At 38.5% G+C, this 18,148-nt stretch overlaps 3 protein-coding genes and 1 pseudogene across 3 annotated transcripts; 2 read left to right on the forward strand and 2 right to left on the reverse strand.

Annotated features, from left to right (window-relative positions):
* The first annotated feature begins 829 nt into the window (after positions 1-829).
* On the forward strand, positions 830-3,406 carry LOC126588891 (calcium uniporter protein 6, mitochondrial-like). The gene is made up of 2 exons (XM_050254039.1): positions 830-1,784; positions 2,711-3,406. Exons 1-2 carry the CDS (start codon positions 1,320-1,322, stop codon positions 3,194-3,196), a joined length of 951 nt encoding a protein of 316 aa, XP_050109996.1. The 5' UTR covers positions 830-1,319; the 3' UTR covers positions 3,197-3,406.
* A 151-nt stretch (positions 3,407-3,557) lies between these two features.
* LOC126588890 (uncharacterized) lies at positions 3,558-11,623 on the reverse strand (annotated as a pseudogene).
* Positions 11,624-12,381: 758 nt separating this feature from the next.
* On the reverse strand, positions 12,382-14,700 carry LOC126589701 (bifunctional bis(5'-adenosyl)-triphosphatase/adenylylsulfatase FHIT-like). The gene is made up of 4 exons (XM_050255080.1): positions 14,368-14,700; positions 13,341-13,486; positions 12,713-12,811; positions 12,382-12,618 (listed from the first exon to the last, which is right to left on the reverse strand). The coding sequence occupies exons 1-4, from the start codon at positions 14,681-14,683 to the stop codon at positions 12,505-12,507; spliced, it is 675 nt and encodes a 224-aa protein (XP_050111037.1). The 5' UTR covers positions 14,684-14,700; the 3' UTR covers positions 12,382-12,504.
* A 1,607-nt stretch (positions 14,701-16,307) lies between these two features.
* LOC126589700 (uncharacterized) lies at positions 16,308-18,135 on the forward strand. The gene is made up of 3 exons (XM_050255079.1): positions 16,308-16,656; positions 16,757-16,989; positions 17,769-18,135. Exons 1-3 carry the CDS (start codon positions 16,399-16,401, stop codon positions 17,962-17,964), a joined length of 687 nt encoding a protein of 228 aa, XP_050111036.1. The 5' UTR covers positions 16,308-16,398; the 3' UTR covers positions 17,965-18,135.
* The last annotated feature ends 13 nt before the right edge of the window (positions 18,136-18,148 follow it).

Consider the following 18,148-nt stretch of genomic DNA (forward strand, 5'->3'; position numbering starts at 1 on the left):
TTTTTTAACCCATATTTTAGAATTAAGACTACATGCGGTAATACAGTATTACTTTTCCCTCTTTCTTTTGGTTAGTAAAAAAAGAATATTGGGATAAAGACCTTTTCAAATTTGAAAAAAAAGTTTTTTTTATTTTTTATTTTTTTGGAACAATTTGGAAAAAAAGTTAACAATAAAAATAAAGGAAAACTAATGAAAATAGCTTGAAAACTTTGAGTTTTAATGATAAGGACAAAATAAAGAGTAAAGCGAATAGTATCAAGATTGACTTTTTAGTGTAAAAATATGATTTTTCGTTAAAATAAACAGTACCTAGAACTTTTCGTTAAAGTTCTCTCAAAATAAACCATCGAAAACGAAAAAGGATAGTTTCCTACAAACGCTGCATTAGAGAAGCAAGCAATAAAAGCATGAAAATGACTTGTATGTCTTTTCATCCGTGAGGTCTCTAGCTGTGCCAATAAAAAAAAAATATACGTAAATTTTTATTTGCATGTTTTTATTTTATCAGCATGACGTTACTGTAATGAAATACAGGTAACGTACAAGTTGTTCTTCTAAAATTAAATCCCCACCCACCTCCAAAAACCCAAAATCCAGAAGAATGGACGAAACCTCTTGGCAATGAGATAAGGCTCCCAACTTTTCCTTCAATTAACTCCCAAATTTCCCAAATCGATTTGGGTGAGTCAAAAGTCAAACTTTTTCAGTGTGACTTGTGCGTGTGAGGAGAGTGGTGGCCGTGTGAGGGAGATGGTGGTGACCACGAGGTTATTAGTCGGAATAGGAACGTTGAATCCTAGAGAGAGAGAGATAGAAAGAGACAAGAGGAGAGAGAGAGAGACCCGTTGCTATATTTATGTCCACACGAACCAAAAGAGAAAGAAAACAATTGACCCAACGTAGAAAGAGACCAATTTTTGAGTTTTTTTCTCTCCTATTTTTGTGTTGGGAGAAACATATGAACCAACGTGGTTGGCGGGCCGTTTTTGCTTCCTTGCCTTGTAAAACTGCAGTGTTTTTACCGCCTCCTGTTATTTATTCAACTTTCTTTCTTCCTCTTCTGAGATCCTCCCATGGCTTAAAGATTGCTCCTTTCTTTCCCCTTTCGATTCCAAATCGCTCATTTCCCAAAACCCAATTCTCCAAATCTCTAAAGGATTCGTGGGTAGGCGTAAATTTACAAGTTTTCAATAGGTAATAGGGTTCTTATACTATATATACATATAGAGAGAGAGAGAGAGAGAGGGTGAAGAGACGGGGGAGCTGTAAGTCACAGACAGTTGAGGTGAGTGGGAAAGTTTGAAGGTTTGGGCAGAATGTGGAGATGGTGTAAGAGCAGTGGTGTGTTGGTGAGACAAATGGGGTTGGGGAAGCCCAACGGCCCCAACCCATGTTTTGGATTCAAGGGTTTTGCTAAACAAGAATGTGGGTTGTTGAATTTTCCTGCAACTTCGTCTTTGGCGCTGATTCCGAAGAGGAGAATGTCGTCTTCTGGTGATTTCAGCGGCGGAGTGGGAGAAGCAGCAGAGCTGAGCATAGGAGGAGAGACGATATCGTTTGCGGAGGCCAAGAGGCTGATGAGGCTGGTGAATGTGGAGGCTTTGAAGGCCCAGCTTGGGACAGAGGAGAAAGAGGCAATACCGTATTCTGATCTTCTGGAGGCGTGCCAGAGCATTGGGGTTGCCAGATCGCCGGAAGAGGCTGCTGCTTTTGCTCGGGTTCTCGACGAGGCCGGCGTCATCCTTTTGTTCCGGGACAAGGTCCTCCTGCATCCTAATAGGGTATGAAACCTCCTCCCCTTAACTCCTTATTGTTCCTTTGAACTTATATCAGAATGTAATTTCGCTTTCGTGTTTTGAATATTCTAAACTACTCTACTTTACACAGATGGCCAATGGGGTTTGTTTTTGGGAAATGTTTATCTCCTTTTCCTTTTTGTGGCCCTATCTGGATGGCCCCTCTCTCCATTTGTTATTGTTATTCCCTTGACTTCACGGAATTATTAAGTACATAGTTGGGGATCACATATTTTCTGGGCTTCCAAATTGAAGGGATAGGAAATTAAGTTGAAATTATTTTCAGAGATAGAAACTTTGGCAAGTTTCAGTGGTAATTACTTACCATCTGTGGGAGGAGATGCACCGGGATTTCGTGTTAATTACTACCCTGTTAGGTAACTACATGGAGGTTTCTTTGTGTTTTTCCTTGTTCTTCAGAATTTGGTTAGATCCCATAAACCTGTCTTTTTGGCTCCTTACTGAGTTTTTACGTATTTACCTTTTACATGGCGATGAAGGTTTGTAGTTCTTCCAAAACTACTGATCCAAACAGGGCATAGGATTTCGATAGTTCTTTTGGGGCTGAATCTAGTTGCTTTTAGCTTCTGTTGTCTTTCCTTCGTGATTGCGAATGTGATTGTTTGAGTTTTTATGTTAATACTTGGTAGTTGTATGCATTGTGTAGACATCTCATCTTTCAAGTCTAAAGCAGAGATTCGAAATTGACCAAATATAGGATCTGTCCTATTTGGATTTTGGAACATTACTGGTGTTGCCAGTTCTTATTACTGTTATGATATGTGCTTCCTGCATTGGATATGAATTAAGAATCTAAGCTTGTTACGAGAGCTTTCTCGAACACAATTTATCTGTTTAGAGGCCTTACATTACATTGACTCATACCACTGCATCTCATTCGTAACTTCCAGGTTGTGGAGCTAGTTCGAAAAGCAGTACCCCTTGCTCTGACTCCGGAAGATGACCCCTTGTGGGCAGAGTTAAAAAAGCTGCAAGAGAAGAAGGAAGAAATCGATGTGTTGGCACATAAGCAGGTCCGGCGCATTCTCTGGGCTGGTCTGGGGGTGCTCCTGACACAGCTCGGGCTCTTTTTCAGGCTAACATATTGGGACTTCTCATGGGACGTAGTGGAACCACTCGCCTACTTCACAACAACAGCTTGCATTGGCATAGGCTATGCCTACTTCTTGATCACGTCAAGAGATCCAACTTACCAAGATCTGATGAAGAGGCTTTTTCTCAGGAGGCAGAGGAAACTGATCGAGCGTCATAATTTTGATGTCGAAAAGTTCAAGGAGATCCAGAGAAAATGCGGCATACCTCTACACGCCAGTGCCTCGATTAAGAATCGTGTAGGCCTGGAAATAGAGCTCGACGACGCTTTACATAGAGATTAACACCTTCAATTTTATACTTTTGGCCGGGGTGGGGAAAATGCAGGAGGTTAACTCAGACTCTTCTGTTTTGTTACAATCTGGCCCCTCCTGGTTTTATGTAGGTAGGGCCAAGAAATTTTTGATTTTAACATGTTGCTTCTGACCTACCTTTCAAAATATTTGTCACAAATACCTAATTTCATGCAGAGCTTCTGCTTTTAACCTAGGAAATATGCTATGGACACCGCTTTATGTACCATGTCTCTAATAGAGGTCGGACCACTTGTATCGGATGAGTTTTGGAGGTGTGGTTACATGATGTCGAAAAATCAGAACCCTGGGCGGAAGGCATTTCAGTTCGAAAGTAGAATCAGAATCGCTCTTCATAGGCAACTGAAACCAATCTATTCAAACGTTACCTTACTGTCTCTTGATCGTTCGGGTTAGTTGTTAATCTGTCCTAAAATTTTAGGGCTTCACAAATGCCATACGAACAGTTTAACATACGAAGTCTGTTCAGCAACTTGACAACCCGTCCTTTTACAATTAGATAACCATATAGATATTGTTCTTTTTATACATTAGAAAGTCAATCTCAAGGGAGCTAAGTACATCAATCACAGATTGTTCTTCAGATCCGCTGAAGTGCTCCAAAATCTGAGAGAGAGAGGCCTGCAAACATCCGAGTTTTTTTAATTTGTTAGTTTTACCTTGCAGGGTCGAAAGGTGAGGATGATAAAGCTTTCCATTTCACTACACTACTTACCCCGTCTTGGTTCTTAAGCCAATCGTACATGGAACTCTCCGTTGCCTTCAATGCAACAGAACCTTTGTCATCTGGACGACCTAAGTTTTTGGCGTTTTGTTGGGAGTAAATCCTCTATATGTTCTTTGGGTTGCTTTCCTCTTTGTCTCCTGGTCAAGGGAAGAGAAGCGGTTTCTTCATTTTTATCTTCAAGAGGTTCTTCCATGGGGGTTGCACGAGCAGAACATGGTGACGATTGTGTTTCCTTATTCGGAAGTTGACCAGCTTCCAGAGACACTCCAAGCTTTTGCATTGCTAGGCAAATATTGATGTGTGCATAACTTATCTAGCATTTTAAAATATGTTCAATCAGATAAACGATAATTGCACATAAATGGCTTGTCTATACGAGTATTAGGCACATATAAAGTATAGATTCACGTACATTGCGGATATACACACTTAATTAGACAGACGCATTAATAGCATAATTAAATATGAACTCCCAAAACAAGGCAAAGGTTTTGAAGCTCACATCTTCTGGCAATTCGTCTTTGATAGGCTTTAGCCTTTCCATAGAGCCAACCTTTGAAATGGCACACTGAATATCCAAGAGAACTTTATGCGTTAGTCTGACCTCGTTGCAGAGCCTGATCCAATCAATTTCACATCCTTCTTGAGCTGCTTGTACCAGATAACCAAGAACAGTCTGCTCTTTAATAGGAGCTGATCTACTAGGGAAGTTCTGTGATTAAAAAAGATTGATGCAATGTAAGAATTGAAGCATAAGAAAAAGATAATGATCCATAGTAAATACTGAATATTTGAAAACATACGGCAATTTTCTGAATCGACACACCCTCTACATGCCACAATTTCCAAGCTTCAAACCTTGCTGGCATTAACTTTTTTGGTTGGTTGGGTACTGGATAGACTTTTCTCGTAATAGCAGTAGTTTGTACGGTTGCCTCTCCATCCAGTGGAAGATTTAGTCCTCGTGATAGATTCCGGATGATCCGAAGAAAATTGTTTCCATGTGTCACTACAAGGTGCTACAACATAAATAAAGATGTCATTATGAAATTTAACTTGTACGGAAAACATTCTCCTATTGTTGTGAATTATAGCGTGTGGGCACTGTCATGTTCTATCCTGCAACGAATTTCTGACCAGTTACTTGTGCCTATGTCCGGCAAATATTCTGGATTGCACTGGAAGCCATCAGTAAGTAAAAAGTGTGCTTGAGAATCGTGAACCACGTATTGATCAGTACATATTCAAGCTCCTTTGCCAACCGAAGGACATGATTACTACATACAGATTATATTCAGTCGGAAAAACTCAAAAGATGTATCAGCGTCAAAACTTGTTTCACATTAATGCAATGTATAAAATCATTTTCATTAAGAACTAAAGAGTTTGAGAAGAACATTTTTAGCTACTAGCAAACTACGAGGGTCTAGTTGGTTTGCCAATTGTAGTTAAGATCCTAGTTAACTATCACACAGGAGAAATATATATATATATATATATATATATATATATACATATATACAGAAAGCTAGCTTTGCCATTGCTCTCTGCAAGACATACCTGGTTGACACCATCAATGTTTGCTAGCCTTGCTTTGGTAGATGGTCTTGCTAAAGCAATTTTTTTGATTGTTTGATCACCACAAATAGCATATCTGAAAAGAGTAAAATTTGGATGAAAATCAACGTTTCTGGGGAAAAAATTAAGAGAACATTTCTTTTTAGATATTATTGGATAAAGTATTTGGAATCGGTGTCTTGACTCTATAATTAAAAAGAGATCCTACGGAGCAGTTCCAAGGCTTCTTGCGAGCTTCCTTCTCTCTTCTAAAAGCATGCGGTAGAGTTGTTTCTCCGCCTGAGAGAATGAAAATGCATAAAAAAGGTAATACTATAACGGAGAGATGAAAAATAAAGACGCAAAAGAAAAACAGTGAACCAACTTTCATCAATAACCCAAGATCAACTGCAACAAACTTTACGTAGATTTCTCAACTCAAACAATGTCTAAGTGGTTTAGTCATTTAAGTTTCGCAGGCAACTTGTTAAGGAATGCTGAAGGGAATGAAAAACTAATAAATAAAACCTTGAAAACCAGCTTTTTCTCAATCACTCGGTTATACTGTAAATATTGATAACATATGGATAAAACATTGAGTAACTGAGGTGAACAAACACAATAATGCTTAAATTGCCAACCTCTGAGAATCCTTCACATTCCAGAGTATCCAAACTCTTAATTTCTCCAACTTCGCCTGATGCATGCTTATTGTCCTCATCATCGACCATTTCACTGGTCACTGGCAAGAATAGGGGTGGTTGATGATCCAGTCCAGCAGAACTAAGAAATTGGTACGCTTTTGGACCAAGACTGATGCACAAAAAAAAAAAAAAAAAAAAACACTCAAATTCAATCATTTCCATTTCGAGTTTTGAAATTGAAATTCAAGAAAAAGAAAAAGTATCTATAAGTAACAACAGAGAAGGTCATTTCGGGTGGCATTTAGTATCATTAAAAAATAAATGGACCTCGAAGAGATTTATTATAAGGTTTTACCTTCTGCAAAAATAGAATAAATGAAAATAGTATACCTCACAGTTCTGTATGTGTCATTTACTGTCTCCATCAAATATCCTGTATTAAAAAGAGCATTTTAACTCATGAACTGACCAATTAAGCGTTCATATGCCTCCGGTACTAAAATGCCAAACATAATACTCAGAGCAAGGAGATCAGCTGATAGAATATTAAAAATTAGTAAAAATCTTCTTGTGCATTAATTACTACAACTTAAAAGAAAGTATCCCTTATATACCAGAAGAGATTAATTGGTAACCAAGTGCTTTCCACCAATTTGATGAATAGTCCTTCCCAAGACCATGCAGTGGAAGCTTGTCATATTGGGCATCGATAAATTTTTTAGCCTGTATGCCACAAGGAAAGATCACCATGAGTAACACAATGACATAAAAGTCGAAAAAAACAACAGCAACTGAAAAATGACATTCTAAAGAACTTTAGGGCGAGGCACTTTCAAAGTGTAACAGAAGCTAACTGTAAAAAACATTCCTATCAAATATTTTTTGAGTTACAACTTTCGGTTTCTATCACTCACGTGTTTATATCATTAAGTTAATTTGAATTTTATTCCTACAATTTTAGCAAGACATATATTTCTTTGAAGACCGCAAACAAAGACATCTCTTCAGCTAAAATACAAGGCTAAAAATAAAGATTTCCCCCTTGAAGGCTTGAACAATGCCAAATGAATCCAGGGAAAAACAACTTTTGTCCACAAAGTTCAACTCGTTGGATCCCCGGATCATTGAATTCCAAACATTCACATTTTAGATTCTTGCAGTATTACTTATGCAACTTCAATGATAAACTTGGTATACTGTGTTTCAAAAATGCATTACAACTTACTCGAGACCCACGAAGAATGTCTACAGGAATATTGAGATCCCATTTACCCCTACATGATTGAATACAGGCCATTAGAAGAAACGCTTCTCTAGACATGTCCTGCTCCCTCTTTGTGGAAATGCAGTTATCACAATTACCTACAAGCACATTTAAGCCACGGCATAATTATTGGTTCAGTTTAAGTTGTAAGATTATCTGCCATGGAATATTGATGCAGGTGATGCTAAAGCTGTAAAACAATTATATTTCAATCTAATATTATAATCTAAAAACATTTTACGAAACAACTTCAACTATCATAAAAACTTTGAAACTATACAATCGAATCTAAGCAGTCCCTTGGATGTTAACATGTAATTATATCATCTCTGTCAAGTTCACCACCACCACGTTCTACTATTTTATTGAAACCAAAAGGGCCCGAATTTAAATCCTAGCATCAAAAGCTAGCAATGAGTAAATTAGGCAGATGATTGACCTATAGCACACGGATGCAGTTTAAAACTTCAACACTAAAATTTAGGGAGACTGAACTCAGGAATTCCAATGAAGAAAGCAGATCCATACCGCATTTATCAGCTGGAAACCTTTCCCCAAAGTGACCAAGCAAGAACTTCCTTCTGCAAGTTGTCAATAAGCAATACTGTTTTGCTGCCATCAATGACTCTACAACAGCTTTACGTTGACTTTCCTGGTGATTAGAAGCCCACAAAAACTCATGAGGCAGAAAAATAGAAACAAATAAGAAGTTACAGAATAGCATCCATAAATATTTAGCCACATCCTACAACAGAAACAAAATAAGCACTTACAGAATGTAGCTCTCTAATGTAAAACTTAGCTTTTGCAAAGTCACTTCTAGTGTAATAAAGCCAGCAGACAGATGCAATACCATCTCTACCGCATCGTCCACTTTCCTGGTAATAACGCTCCAAACTCTTTGGGCAACCATAATGTATCACTTGCCTTATGTTTGGCTTATCGATACCCATTCCAAAAGCAATTGTAGCAACCATGACATTTAGTTCATCTCTTATAAACAATCTGATAAAAAGAGTAATAAGCATCATGTCAAATCAGATCAATGTAAGGTTAAGAAATGGACGGGTGCTGTACTCAACAATTACACTGATAGCACAAGGAGCAACTATAAGTGCTACTTTAAGTTTAAATACACATGGAATAGGGTGAGAACCTATGGGACTCCGCACGAGCTCTATTGTCCATTTGACCATGATATATTCCTGCCTTAATACCTGCCTCCTCAAGTGACCCAAATACCTAGTGAAGGTAATGAAAAACATTAAAAGAATGTAAGCCAACTTCTGCAAAAAAGTACATTCATGAATAAAACAAGATATCATACACATGATATAATGTGAACGATAAGTTACACAGATACCATAAAATGTCGTACCCAATGCACAAGGCTCCCGCTTTACGCAGGGTCTGGGAGAGGTGAATGTCGGCTAGCCTTACCCCCATTTATGGAGAGGCTGCTCCCAAGTCTCGAATAACAGAATGCATTTAAAGAGCTTACCTGCTCAACATCTTTAATTGTCGTGCAGTAAATGATAGTTGAACCATCTGAGTGCACAAATTTTGAAACTTCTTGGACGAGCTCCTGAACAAATGACTGACCATGTTTGAATGACTTGACACCATAGAACAGATTTGTCCGGTCAAATGAGCCTATGGCAACATATGGGTTTTGCATCTTCAAGGAATTAACAATGTCCATTCGAACCCTGGAATATGAATATTAGTATAGATAAATATTGAACAGACAAATGAAAATAAAAAACCACCTATTCGAAAGTGAAATATAGTCATATATGTTAAGTTACAAAAGATCGTAAGAGCATGGGTCAAGTAATGAATAGTTTTGTGCCACTGTTTTCTAGGCTCTAGCAAATGTCAAAACTAATAGATGACAATAGCTCACTTCCTAGTTGCTATAGTTGTTCTCTAAGTTATGAAGTTCCGAGGGTGAGCAAAATTAGAGAAACAAGTAGTCCAACGAACAAAGAGATTTCTGTTGCAATATAAGGACTGAAAGCAGATAGTACAAGCTCCCTACAGAAAGAGAATGTTGTAAATTTTATTAGTTGAATTCTGATGATGTTAAGCAAAAGGAAGCAATACCCTAATAGAAAAGCAACAGCTGATAAGAAGATCAAAATCCCAGAGAGATATAGAGATATAGAGAGATAGAGACATACTTTTCCGTAGCAGTTGCAGTTAAGGCAATAAATGGAACACCAACAAGAATGGCACGTAACTTGTCTAACTTCTTGTATACCACCCTGTAGAGTCCACAGTGAGAAATGCTCAGATGATGATGATTGGTGATTACAAGTAACATTAAGATAATTATAGGCAAAAAGCAAAGTGAGAAATATACATACAAGGAACAAAATCAACACATGAAGCTCTGTGAGACAACTGAAAATACACTTTTGAAACAAGAAACTACCCTAGTGCCACCACCCAAAGACTAGCCCTAGTGCTCCACGGTGGGCGCTTCTTTCTTCTCAAAAAAAAAAAACAAAACCTGGCCAACTTTATTTTAAAACTGAAGTAAGTAGGATCAGTAACAAGAAACATAAACTTGAGAAACTATGTGGAACTCGATCCTGTTCTAGCAAGAAAAGTTGGAGAGAATGATGCCAAAACAAATTTCACAGGCCAAAGTCCCAACAATTCATAAACTAAGATTATGAAAATCAAGCCATTAGGATTTATTTTAGGAAGAACCACGAAATAGCAGTGACCTGAAATCATAGCCCCACTGTGATATGCAATGTGCTTCATCAACAGCAAACAAACAGAGTCCAACACTTAGCAAATTGGACCAGAAACTGCAAGAGAACGTAAGAGTCAGGATACCGATTTCTGCAAGAAAAATAAATAAACTAGAATATAATATTGACATCGTAATATCCACTAAAATACTCCCATATACCCAAAAAATCTTGATATAGGACAGGCTATAAAGTTCTTATCAAAATCATCATACACATCCATGACAGTAGTAGTCCAAGTTTGCTAGTCCAAACTCCCAGTTCATGTTTGTAATTGTAATATAGCACACAAGTACGAGTGCACAATAGAACGGAAAACTTGAAACTGATAAATGGCAAATAAAAGTAGTAATGTACCTAGCAGGAACCGAACATGCCTTTTCCGGGGTCATGTACAAGATATCAAACTGACCACTTTCAGCTCTGCTCTGGACAGTGGAATCAGTTTGACTACTTCCCATAAACTTGGCTCTGATTCCTCGTTGCTTCAAAGACATTACCTTTAAATAAAACATCAAAAAATTCAAACCATTTCCGACAACATGCAATTACTGATTACTAATCTTCAACACAAACAGAACCAAATAACATGATTATAAACCATTATTCAACAAAAAAGAAAACCCCAACAAAAAGAAACAATCTTTGGTTCACCTGATCTTGCATTAGGGATACAAGAGGGCTCACAACGACACCGGTCTTTCGGACAACCAACGGAGGCACCTGATAGCTGTCAACAGAAACAACCCAGTAAATCAAACACTTGTAAAACCCTACTCAAACAACAGAGAAAGGAAAGGAAGAAGCTTTTACCACAACGACTTGCCGCTTCCGGTGGCCATCACAATCAACGAGTCGTTTCCCTCTATGATTTTCTCAACCATTTCCTTCTGGTACGGCCGAAACGAAGAAAACCCAAAATATTCCTACACCCCAAAAAAAAAAAATATTAGACTGAAAACAGAAGAAAAGAAACCAAGAAGCAGAAGAAGATAAGGTTCTTCACCTTCAGAATGGACTGCATTTTCTGTGGAGACGATCAGTTGGCAAGGATTTTTTGGAGGAAAGAAGCAACCCAGTAAATCAAGCACTTGTAAAACCCTACTCAAACAACAGAGAAAGGAAAGGAAGAAGCTTTTCCCACAACGATTTGCCGCTTCCGGTGGCCATCACAATCAACGAGTCTTTCCCTTATGATTTTCTCAATCACTTCCTTCTGGTACAGGCCGAAACGACGAAACCCCAAAATATTTCTACACCCAAAAAAGTTTAGACTGAAGAAAACAAGAAGCAGAAGACGAGAAGATCCTTCACCTTGAGTATGGACTGCATTTCTGTGGAGACGATCAGTTGGCAAGGATTTTTTGGAGGAAAGAACAGCACTTTTGAGTTCTGAGCTGCTTTTTTGTTTTAGAGTTGAGGTTTTAGACGTACTTTTACATTGAGCAGATGACATATAGCGTCAGAAATTAATTAAGGCAATCGGTAGAAATGCACAACTTTTCCCGCCATTTCTTTGAGGAAGAAAACTTCGGCGCCCCAAAGGCCCAAAGAAACTAACCATTGCAGCCCGAGGCCCATGCACGCAATATTCTACTTTAAACTAATGTAACGTGCGAAAAGAGATATCTGAACTCGAATTGATGGAGGGGTGCATCTGTTCTTGACAATGTGGCTACGCACGAGTCTGTGAGTTCCTTATATTTGGTTGTTAAAACCGTTGTCACAAAACTTGTCTTTTGGACCGATAAGTCACGTGCCATTGGAGAAACAGAACCGAACATATCTATCCACATGTCATTCTAATTGTTAAATTCCTTTGCTGTTACAACGTAAATTGATATTTTTTTTCTCCATAAATTAAGCATGCTGTATAATGATCTTTTGTTCGACGCTTCGGTCGTGAATGTGACTACTTTCGAGATTTAGAAAAATTATGGTTGAATCTGTTCAGAATGATTGATGAAACTGTTGTCAAATAACATGGGAGTTTTAACGAAAAGCTCCCGATACTGTTTACTTTAACGAAAAACCACATTTTTACACTAAAAAATCAATCTTGATACTATTCACTTTACCCTTTATTTTGTACTTATCATTAAAACTCAAAATTTTCAAGCCATTTTGATTAGTTTTCCTATAACATAAACAAACGAGTATAAATCGGGATCCGACTGACGTTATCACAACTATCAAGCTCCGACCCTAATAAACCAGCTACAATCATAGTAAAGCATCCAAATACACTGGAAACATCCCGTGAGAAAAAATTTACATATTGTGCTGTGCATATCGAACATCTGCAATGCAGATTCTACCTTCTAAAACAACTGTTTGTACTCTTCGGCTTCTTGTGTCATTTCCTCGAGGCTTCTGTCCTTCCTTTCCTGGTCTAAATCTAGCTTTCGCTTTAATTCCTTCTCCTTTTCTTCTAGCTATAGCATTGAACACAGAAAAAGTAAATACTCGAGCTAAAACATGTGAATTAGTAAGTGTTAATAAAACCTGAAATAGACGTTCCAATCTTACTGCATCATAAATCTCATCGTTCTTCTCAAAGTCACCAACTTTCCGTGGGAGGATATGGATATGAACATGGGGTACACTCTGTCCGGCTTGGGGTCCATCCTACAAACATTGAGGACAAAGTTGGCGTGGGGGGGCATAAAACCATTACTATGTGCAGCAACAAAAATTTCAGATCCTAAGATATGAACTTGAGAATGGACTGTCTCCCAACAAACATCATAACGCAAAACTGTTGCCATGGAATACCACACAAAAAGTAGGTAACCCGCTCAACCTCAAATAACAAGTTCAGAGCATAATTGGTAGGTGATATGGAGGTGAAAAGAAACCTAACAGCTTGGAGGAAGTTTTAAAGTACGACCAAAATAAGAATATACATGAAGAAATAAATATCTAGAATATACATACACTCTTAGATTAGAACAGTAACAAGTAAAAATGATCTAAGTTGTATGCTTTATGTGGCGATAAACAGGAACGGCTTATGAATATATGGCATTACACTTGGTTAAAAGGTTAAAAGTAATATCAGTAACAGATCTCAAGGGCAAAATAACAGACTGAAAACCAGGCCAAACACAAATATTGTTCACTAACAAAAAAGAAGTTAAAGGTCTGAAATTCTTACTTGAATAGCAAGTGTGAGAGATGATGCTTTGTGGTAACTCTCCAGCCGACTACCAACCTTTTGCGCTGTGATCCAAAGGTCACTGGTCTCATCAGCAGTGAGATCACCAAAGCGCTTCACTTCACGCCTTGGGCAGACAAGTACATGTACATGATGTTAAGTCAAGCATGATTGAATTGGGCATACTATAGTGCCACAATAAAATGGGTATAGTTTGCACACATAACAACATGGAAAAGAGGATCAATCTGGATAGCCGGGGGTTAAATACACATGATGCTTGGCCATTGTATTTCAACATATGCAGACGAGAAAGGCAGTTAGGACATATTGGTCAATGATAAACTATATACAGACCCGTGGTCCAAAAGAAACCAGTCAATATCTAATAATAAAAAGGGATGCACTTTGTAGCATGCTCTTAAGACTCAAGCATTCCAACCAGCTGAATCTACCATCTGCTGCTTACATTTTGGTGCCACAGAAAACCGTTTCGGACCAAAAATCAAGCCGGATAAAAGACTCTTCCTTTTCGGATCCAGAACGAAAAACCAGCACCCTTTCCTTTGACATCCGTACTCACTACTCACCAGTATGATCCAATCAATCAGTAACAAAACTCATAACAAAACTAACATGCTGCCTTAATTCTCCAATCAAGAAAAAGGGCACTAAAACAAGGAAATTTCCTGCAGATGGCTCTTTACCATAGTTGCAAAAGGCAACCATGCCTATGCACCTGGTACTGATTCAATCTCTACCGATTCTCTTCCCCCTAACAACTAATTATTAAAACCACTAACGCTATCACAACTAAAGAAAAAAACAGGAAATTTCCGGACTTCTTTTTCTTTCTTATAGAACAAAGCAACAACGCATTTATTGCCCGATCCCAAAACAAAATTTACTTTTAAAGCAAATGAAAGGATATGACCTGCAAAGAAAAAGGAGAATTGGGTCATCAAATTTGCAACTTTTACATTCAATTTTCATGCTTGATTATTCAGCGTTAAGAGTGAGAGAAAAGTACCAGGAACAAGAGGGCGCAGGTTAACCATGGCGAAGGATAGATTGGTGGAGTAGAACACTCCCCTCCCGTCGATCTTGTACGGCCCGAACTTGAAGCTCTCCGAAGACATCTGCGAAGCCATCTGTTTGGGTTTTATAAACAAAGTATAATGAAAGGAGCCGGAGACGGAGGTAAAGGAAGAAGAAAGGGTCGGAATTGGTGGTTTCTTGGCGGAGGTGGAGAAGGAGGAAGGAGGAAGGAAGGCGGCTCTGGCGACGAAGGACGATCGTGTAATGAAAGATCTAACAGTGGAAGCCACCGTCGACAACGGCATTTTACGCTTTTGACTTACTTGAGCTGATGCTTTCCGCCCGTGTTTAATTTTTTATTATAAATGGGCTTGAATTACAGAACTCAGGCCCAATGGGCTTGAACCAACTGGGAATTCACTTCGGTCACTTTCGGAATTAGATCCTCTCCACATCCCCTCACTAAGGATCCCGGGGATCATTTAATAACAATCGTTCATCAAAGATCATGTGACCGCAGTTTTTTTCTTTTTAAATATTTTTTACGCAAAACGAGGCTGTTTTATTTTGAAAATATAAAAAGCATTCAATTATGGCTGCACGATATTTGATCAACGGTTGATATTAATCGATTCCCCATATCCACAGTGAGGAGATCCGGATAGGATCTAATTCCGTCACTTTCCATCTCAAGCCTTTTTTTTTTTAATTGTCACCTAAATTTTCACTTGAAAAGGATTCCTCCGACTTGACCTAAACTAGCCTCTCTACACATGCTCTACGTATGCGAGGGACTTTGTTTTTTTGTCACATCCCCGCCCGGGCTCCCACCACATCCCGGGCTCAACTCCACCGTAACACGATATTGTTCATTTTGGACCCCAATCACGCCCTCACGATTTTGTTTTTGGGAACTCACGCGAGAACTTCTCAGTAGGTCACCCATCTTGGTATTGCTCTCACACAAACTCGCTTAACTTCTGAGTTCCTACGGAACCCAAAGCCAGTGAGCTCCCAAAAGGCCTCGTGCTAGGTAGATATGAAAAAAATACATATAAGACATACAATACTCCCATGAGCGATGTGAGATGTTACACCAATAGTATTACCATTTTGAATTTGTGAACTCTTGGAGAAGTGTTAGTTTTTTTTTTTTTCGAGGAGAAGTGTTAGTTGAAAATAAATTGAGGACTGAAAACTTATTGAGCTATTAAAATCTTATATGCAATCGATCTTTCGGGAGCAGAAGCTCCTTGGTTGTAATGCAAGTAAGATTTTTTACTGATTAATAGGTCTAAACTGAGAAACAAACTCTGGATTTTCCAACTTAGGAATGAGAACAATTAGTTTGAATGCGACAATAATCGATATAGTGTGTACACATCATTCATTATATCATGTAGCGTGCAAATGTGATACAAAAATAATATTTTCAGTGTTATTAAAAGGACATAAGGCCACCCCTAATATGGTTATTTTTTTTCACAAATTTATCTTCAACTTTAGGGGTATTGGAACTTTAGGCATTGTTACAAAATCCCAATTAAAAACAAAATTAAAGCAATGTAACATTTCAAAAAGAGTGTGTGCGATATTTCAGACGTTGCAATTTCCTAAAAGGTACATGTGAAACTTTTTGAACGGCATTTTAAACGTAAAAACATACCATTTGAAGATAAACAGCACGTTGCAACAAAATTTATATCATATTGCTTCAATTTGTTTTCGGTAAAGAAATTTGTTCATGTGTCATGAGAAAAATTATTTGAAATTATGTCGTCTTGTGTCAATAATACAACGAATATATATAAATTTTTTGTTCACATGACGTATTATTAGCATGAAATACTAAAATAACAATGTCTCCATGCCATATAAATGGATTCCCCCCCTGTCTAATTTTCTTGAACATAGAAACATATATAATATGTAATTGTAGATAACACTAGATAAGGCTGGCTTTGCTTATTATATCGAAGGAAGACACGCAGGGGAAGAAGAAGGGGAACCAGAAGGAGCAATGTCAGCCGTGGCAACTCTCGGTCAGGCATGCTGGGCCGCCGCCGCCGTGAAATCGAAACCAACCACGGCCATCTCACAAACCCACATCCGAAATCCAAAGCCCAAATCTTTATCTCTTCCTCTCTCAGCCAATTCCAGCTGCAACCACTTCTTCTCCTTCCCTCCCAAAACCACCGTCAAATCCTCCTCCTCCGTCCGTACATCTGTCGCCGCCGTCGACTCCGACCAGCTCAGCTCCTCCGATTCCGCCGATAAGGTTCAATTCTCTCTCCAACCCGTAAATTCTTTTCATTTTTTGTTTCTCATTTTCTCATGCAAGACTGTAAATTTTCCATTTTATTTGTTTCTGAATGCAGGAAAAGCCGAGCAGGTACTATTTCGTGGTTGCGAATGCGAAGTTTATGCTCGATGAGGAGGAGCATTTCCAGGAGCAATTGTGTGAGAGGCTTCGACACTATGGAGAGAAGAACAAAGAGCAGGACTTTTGGCTTGTGATCGAGCCTAAGTTCTTGGATAAGTTTCCTAACATTACTAAGAGATTAGGAAGGCCTGCCGTTGCTCTGGTTTCGACTAACGGACCTTGGATTACGTATGTTCTCCCTTTTCTTTACTCCTAAAGTCACCAACACTGCGAACTTGCTCGGTTTTGATTTGTTGTTTTCTGTTTTGTTCGAGCTTATTTCGTTTCAGGATCGAAATTTACATCGAAGTTGCTAGATACATACGTTTTGTTAGTTAAGTAGTGATGTAGTGTAGCAGGATCAGAGGTTGAATGAATTGGGAATTGCTGTTGTTTATTAGTGTCAAATTGTATTGTGACAAAGTTTGATGATGGTGAAATTCTAGATTTGATCGATCAATATGTAGAGTCGGCTGTTAGACAATGGCTAGAATTTGAAAGCTTTAGTTGTTAAAGAATGAGTTAACTGTATGTCAAGCTAGCACCGTCTGTCGTGTGCAGCCCTATCCTGCGCATTGAGAGGCGGACATAGAGATTCATACATGTGCATCTTCACCTTGCATCTTCTAAGTTAACAAATAAGTGATGGAAAGGGGGTTTAGAGTGGTTTTTGAATTCTACGATATGATGTTAGGAAACCAGTAATCCCAAAAACTTGAAGCTTCTTGAGAATGATTACGTTGTCTACCAAGGTAACAACTATGTAAAATGAGATTCTACATGATTGAAGTGTAGATATGCTGACAACAATTCCTTCTCAGCTAAAAAAAAAAAAAAAAAATTAGATGACATAGTTGTTTCGATACAAGAAGTATCTTCATGTGGTTGTACATAAGTAGAAATAAGAAAGCTGTGACGCTTACAATGGTGGCAGTGTTTCTGAATCTGATCATGTTTCGCGCCTGCAGGTTTATGAAGCTGAGACTGGACAGAGTGTTAGCAGAAAGTTTTGAAGCTGCGAGTCTAGAAGAAGCATTAGCCTCCAATCCAACCAAGATCGAGTTTGAGAAGCCACAGAAATGGGTAGCACCTTATTCCAAGTATGAATCCGGGTGGTGGGGACCCTTCTTGCCTCCAGGATCGAAAGAGGAGGCCAAAGCGTAAATCACTTCTTTTTGCCTTGTCCTTTCAATTTTATCGACCTGGATTTCGCTGTTTGTTACTAACTAGAGCTTAAGTTGATGCATGTAGCTAATGTGTAGTTTTGGGAGGTTAGCACCTTATGTTAAACTTTTGTAGTTGCCTATTAATGTGTGAAGAGAGTATATTCAAGAAGTTGTGTCTGTCC

This window comes from Malus sylvestris, chromosome 11, assembly GCF_916048215.2.
Source record: "Malus sylvestris chromosome 11, drMalSylv7.2, whole genome shotgun sequence".
Taxonomy (NCBI): Eukaryota; Viridiplantae; Streptophyta; class Magnoliopsida; order Rosales; family Rosaceae; genus Malus; species Malus sylvestris.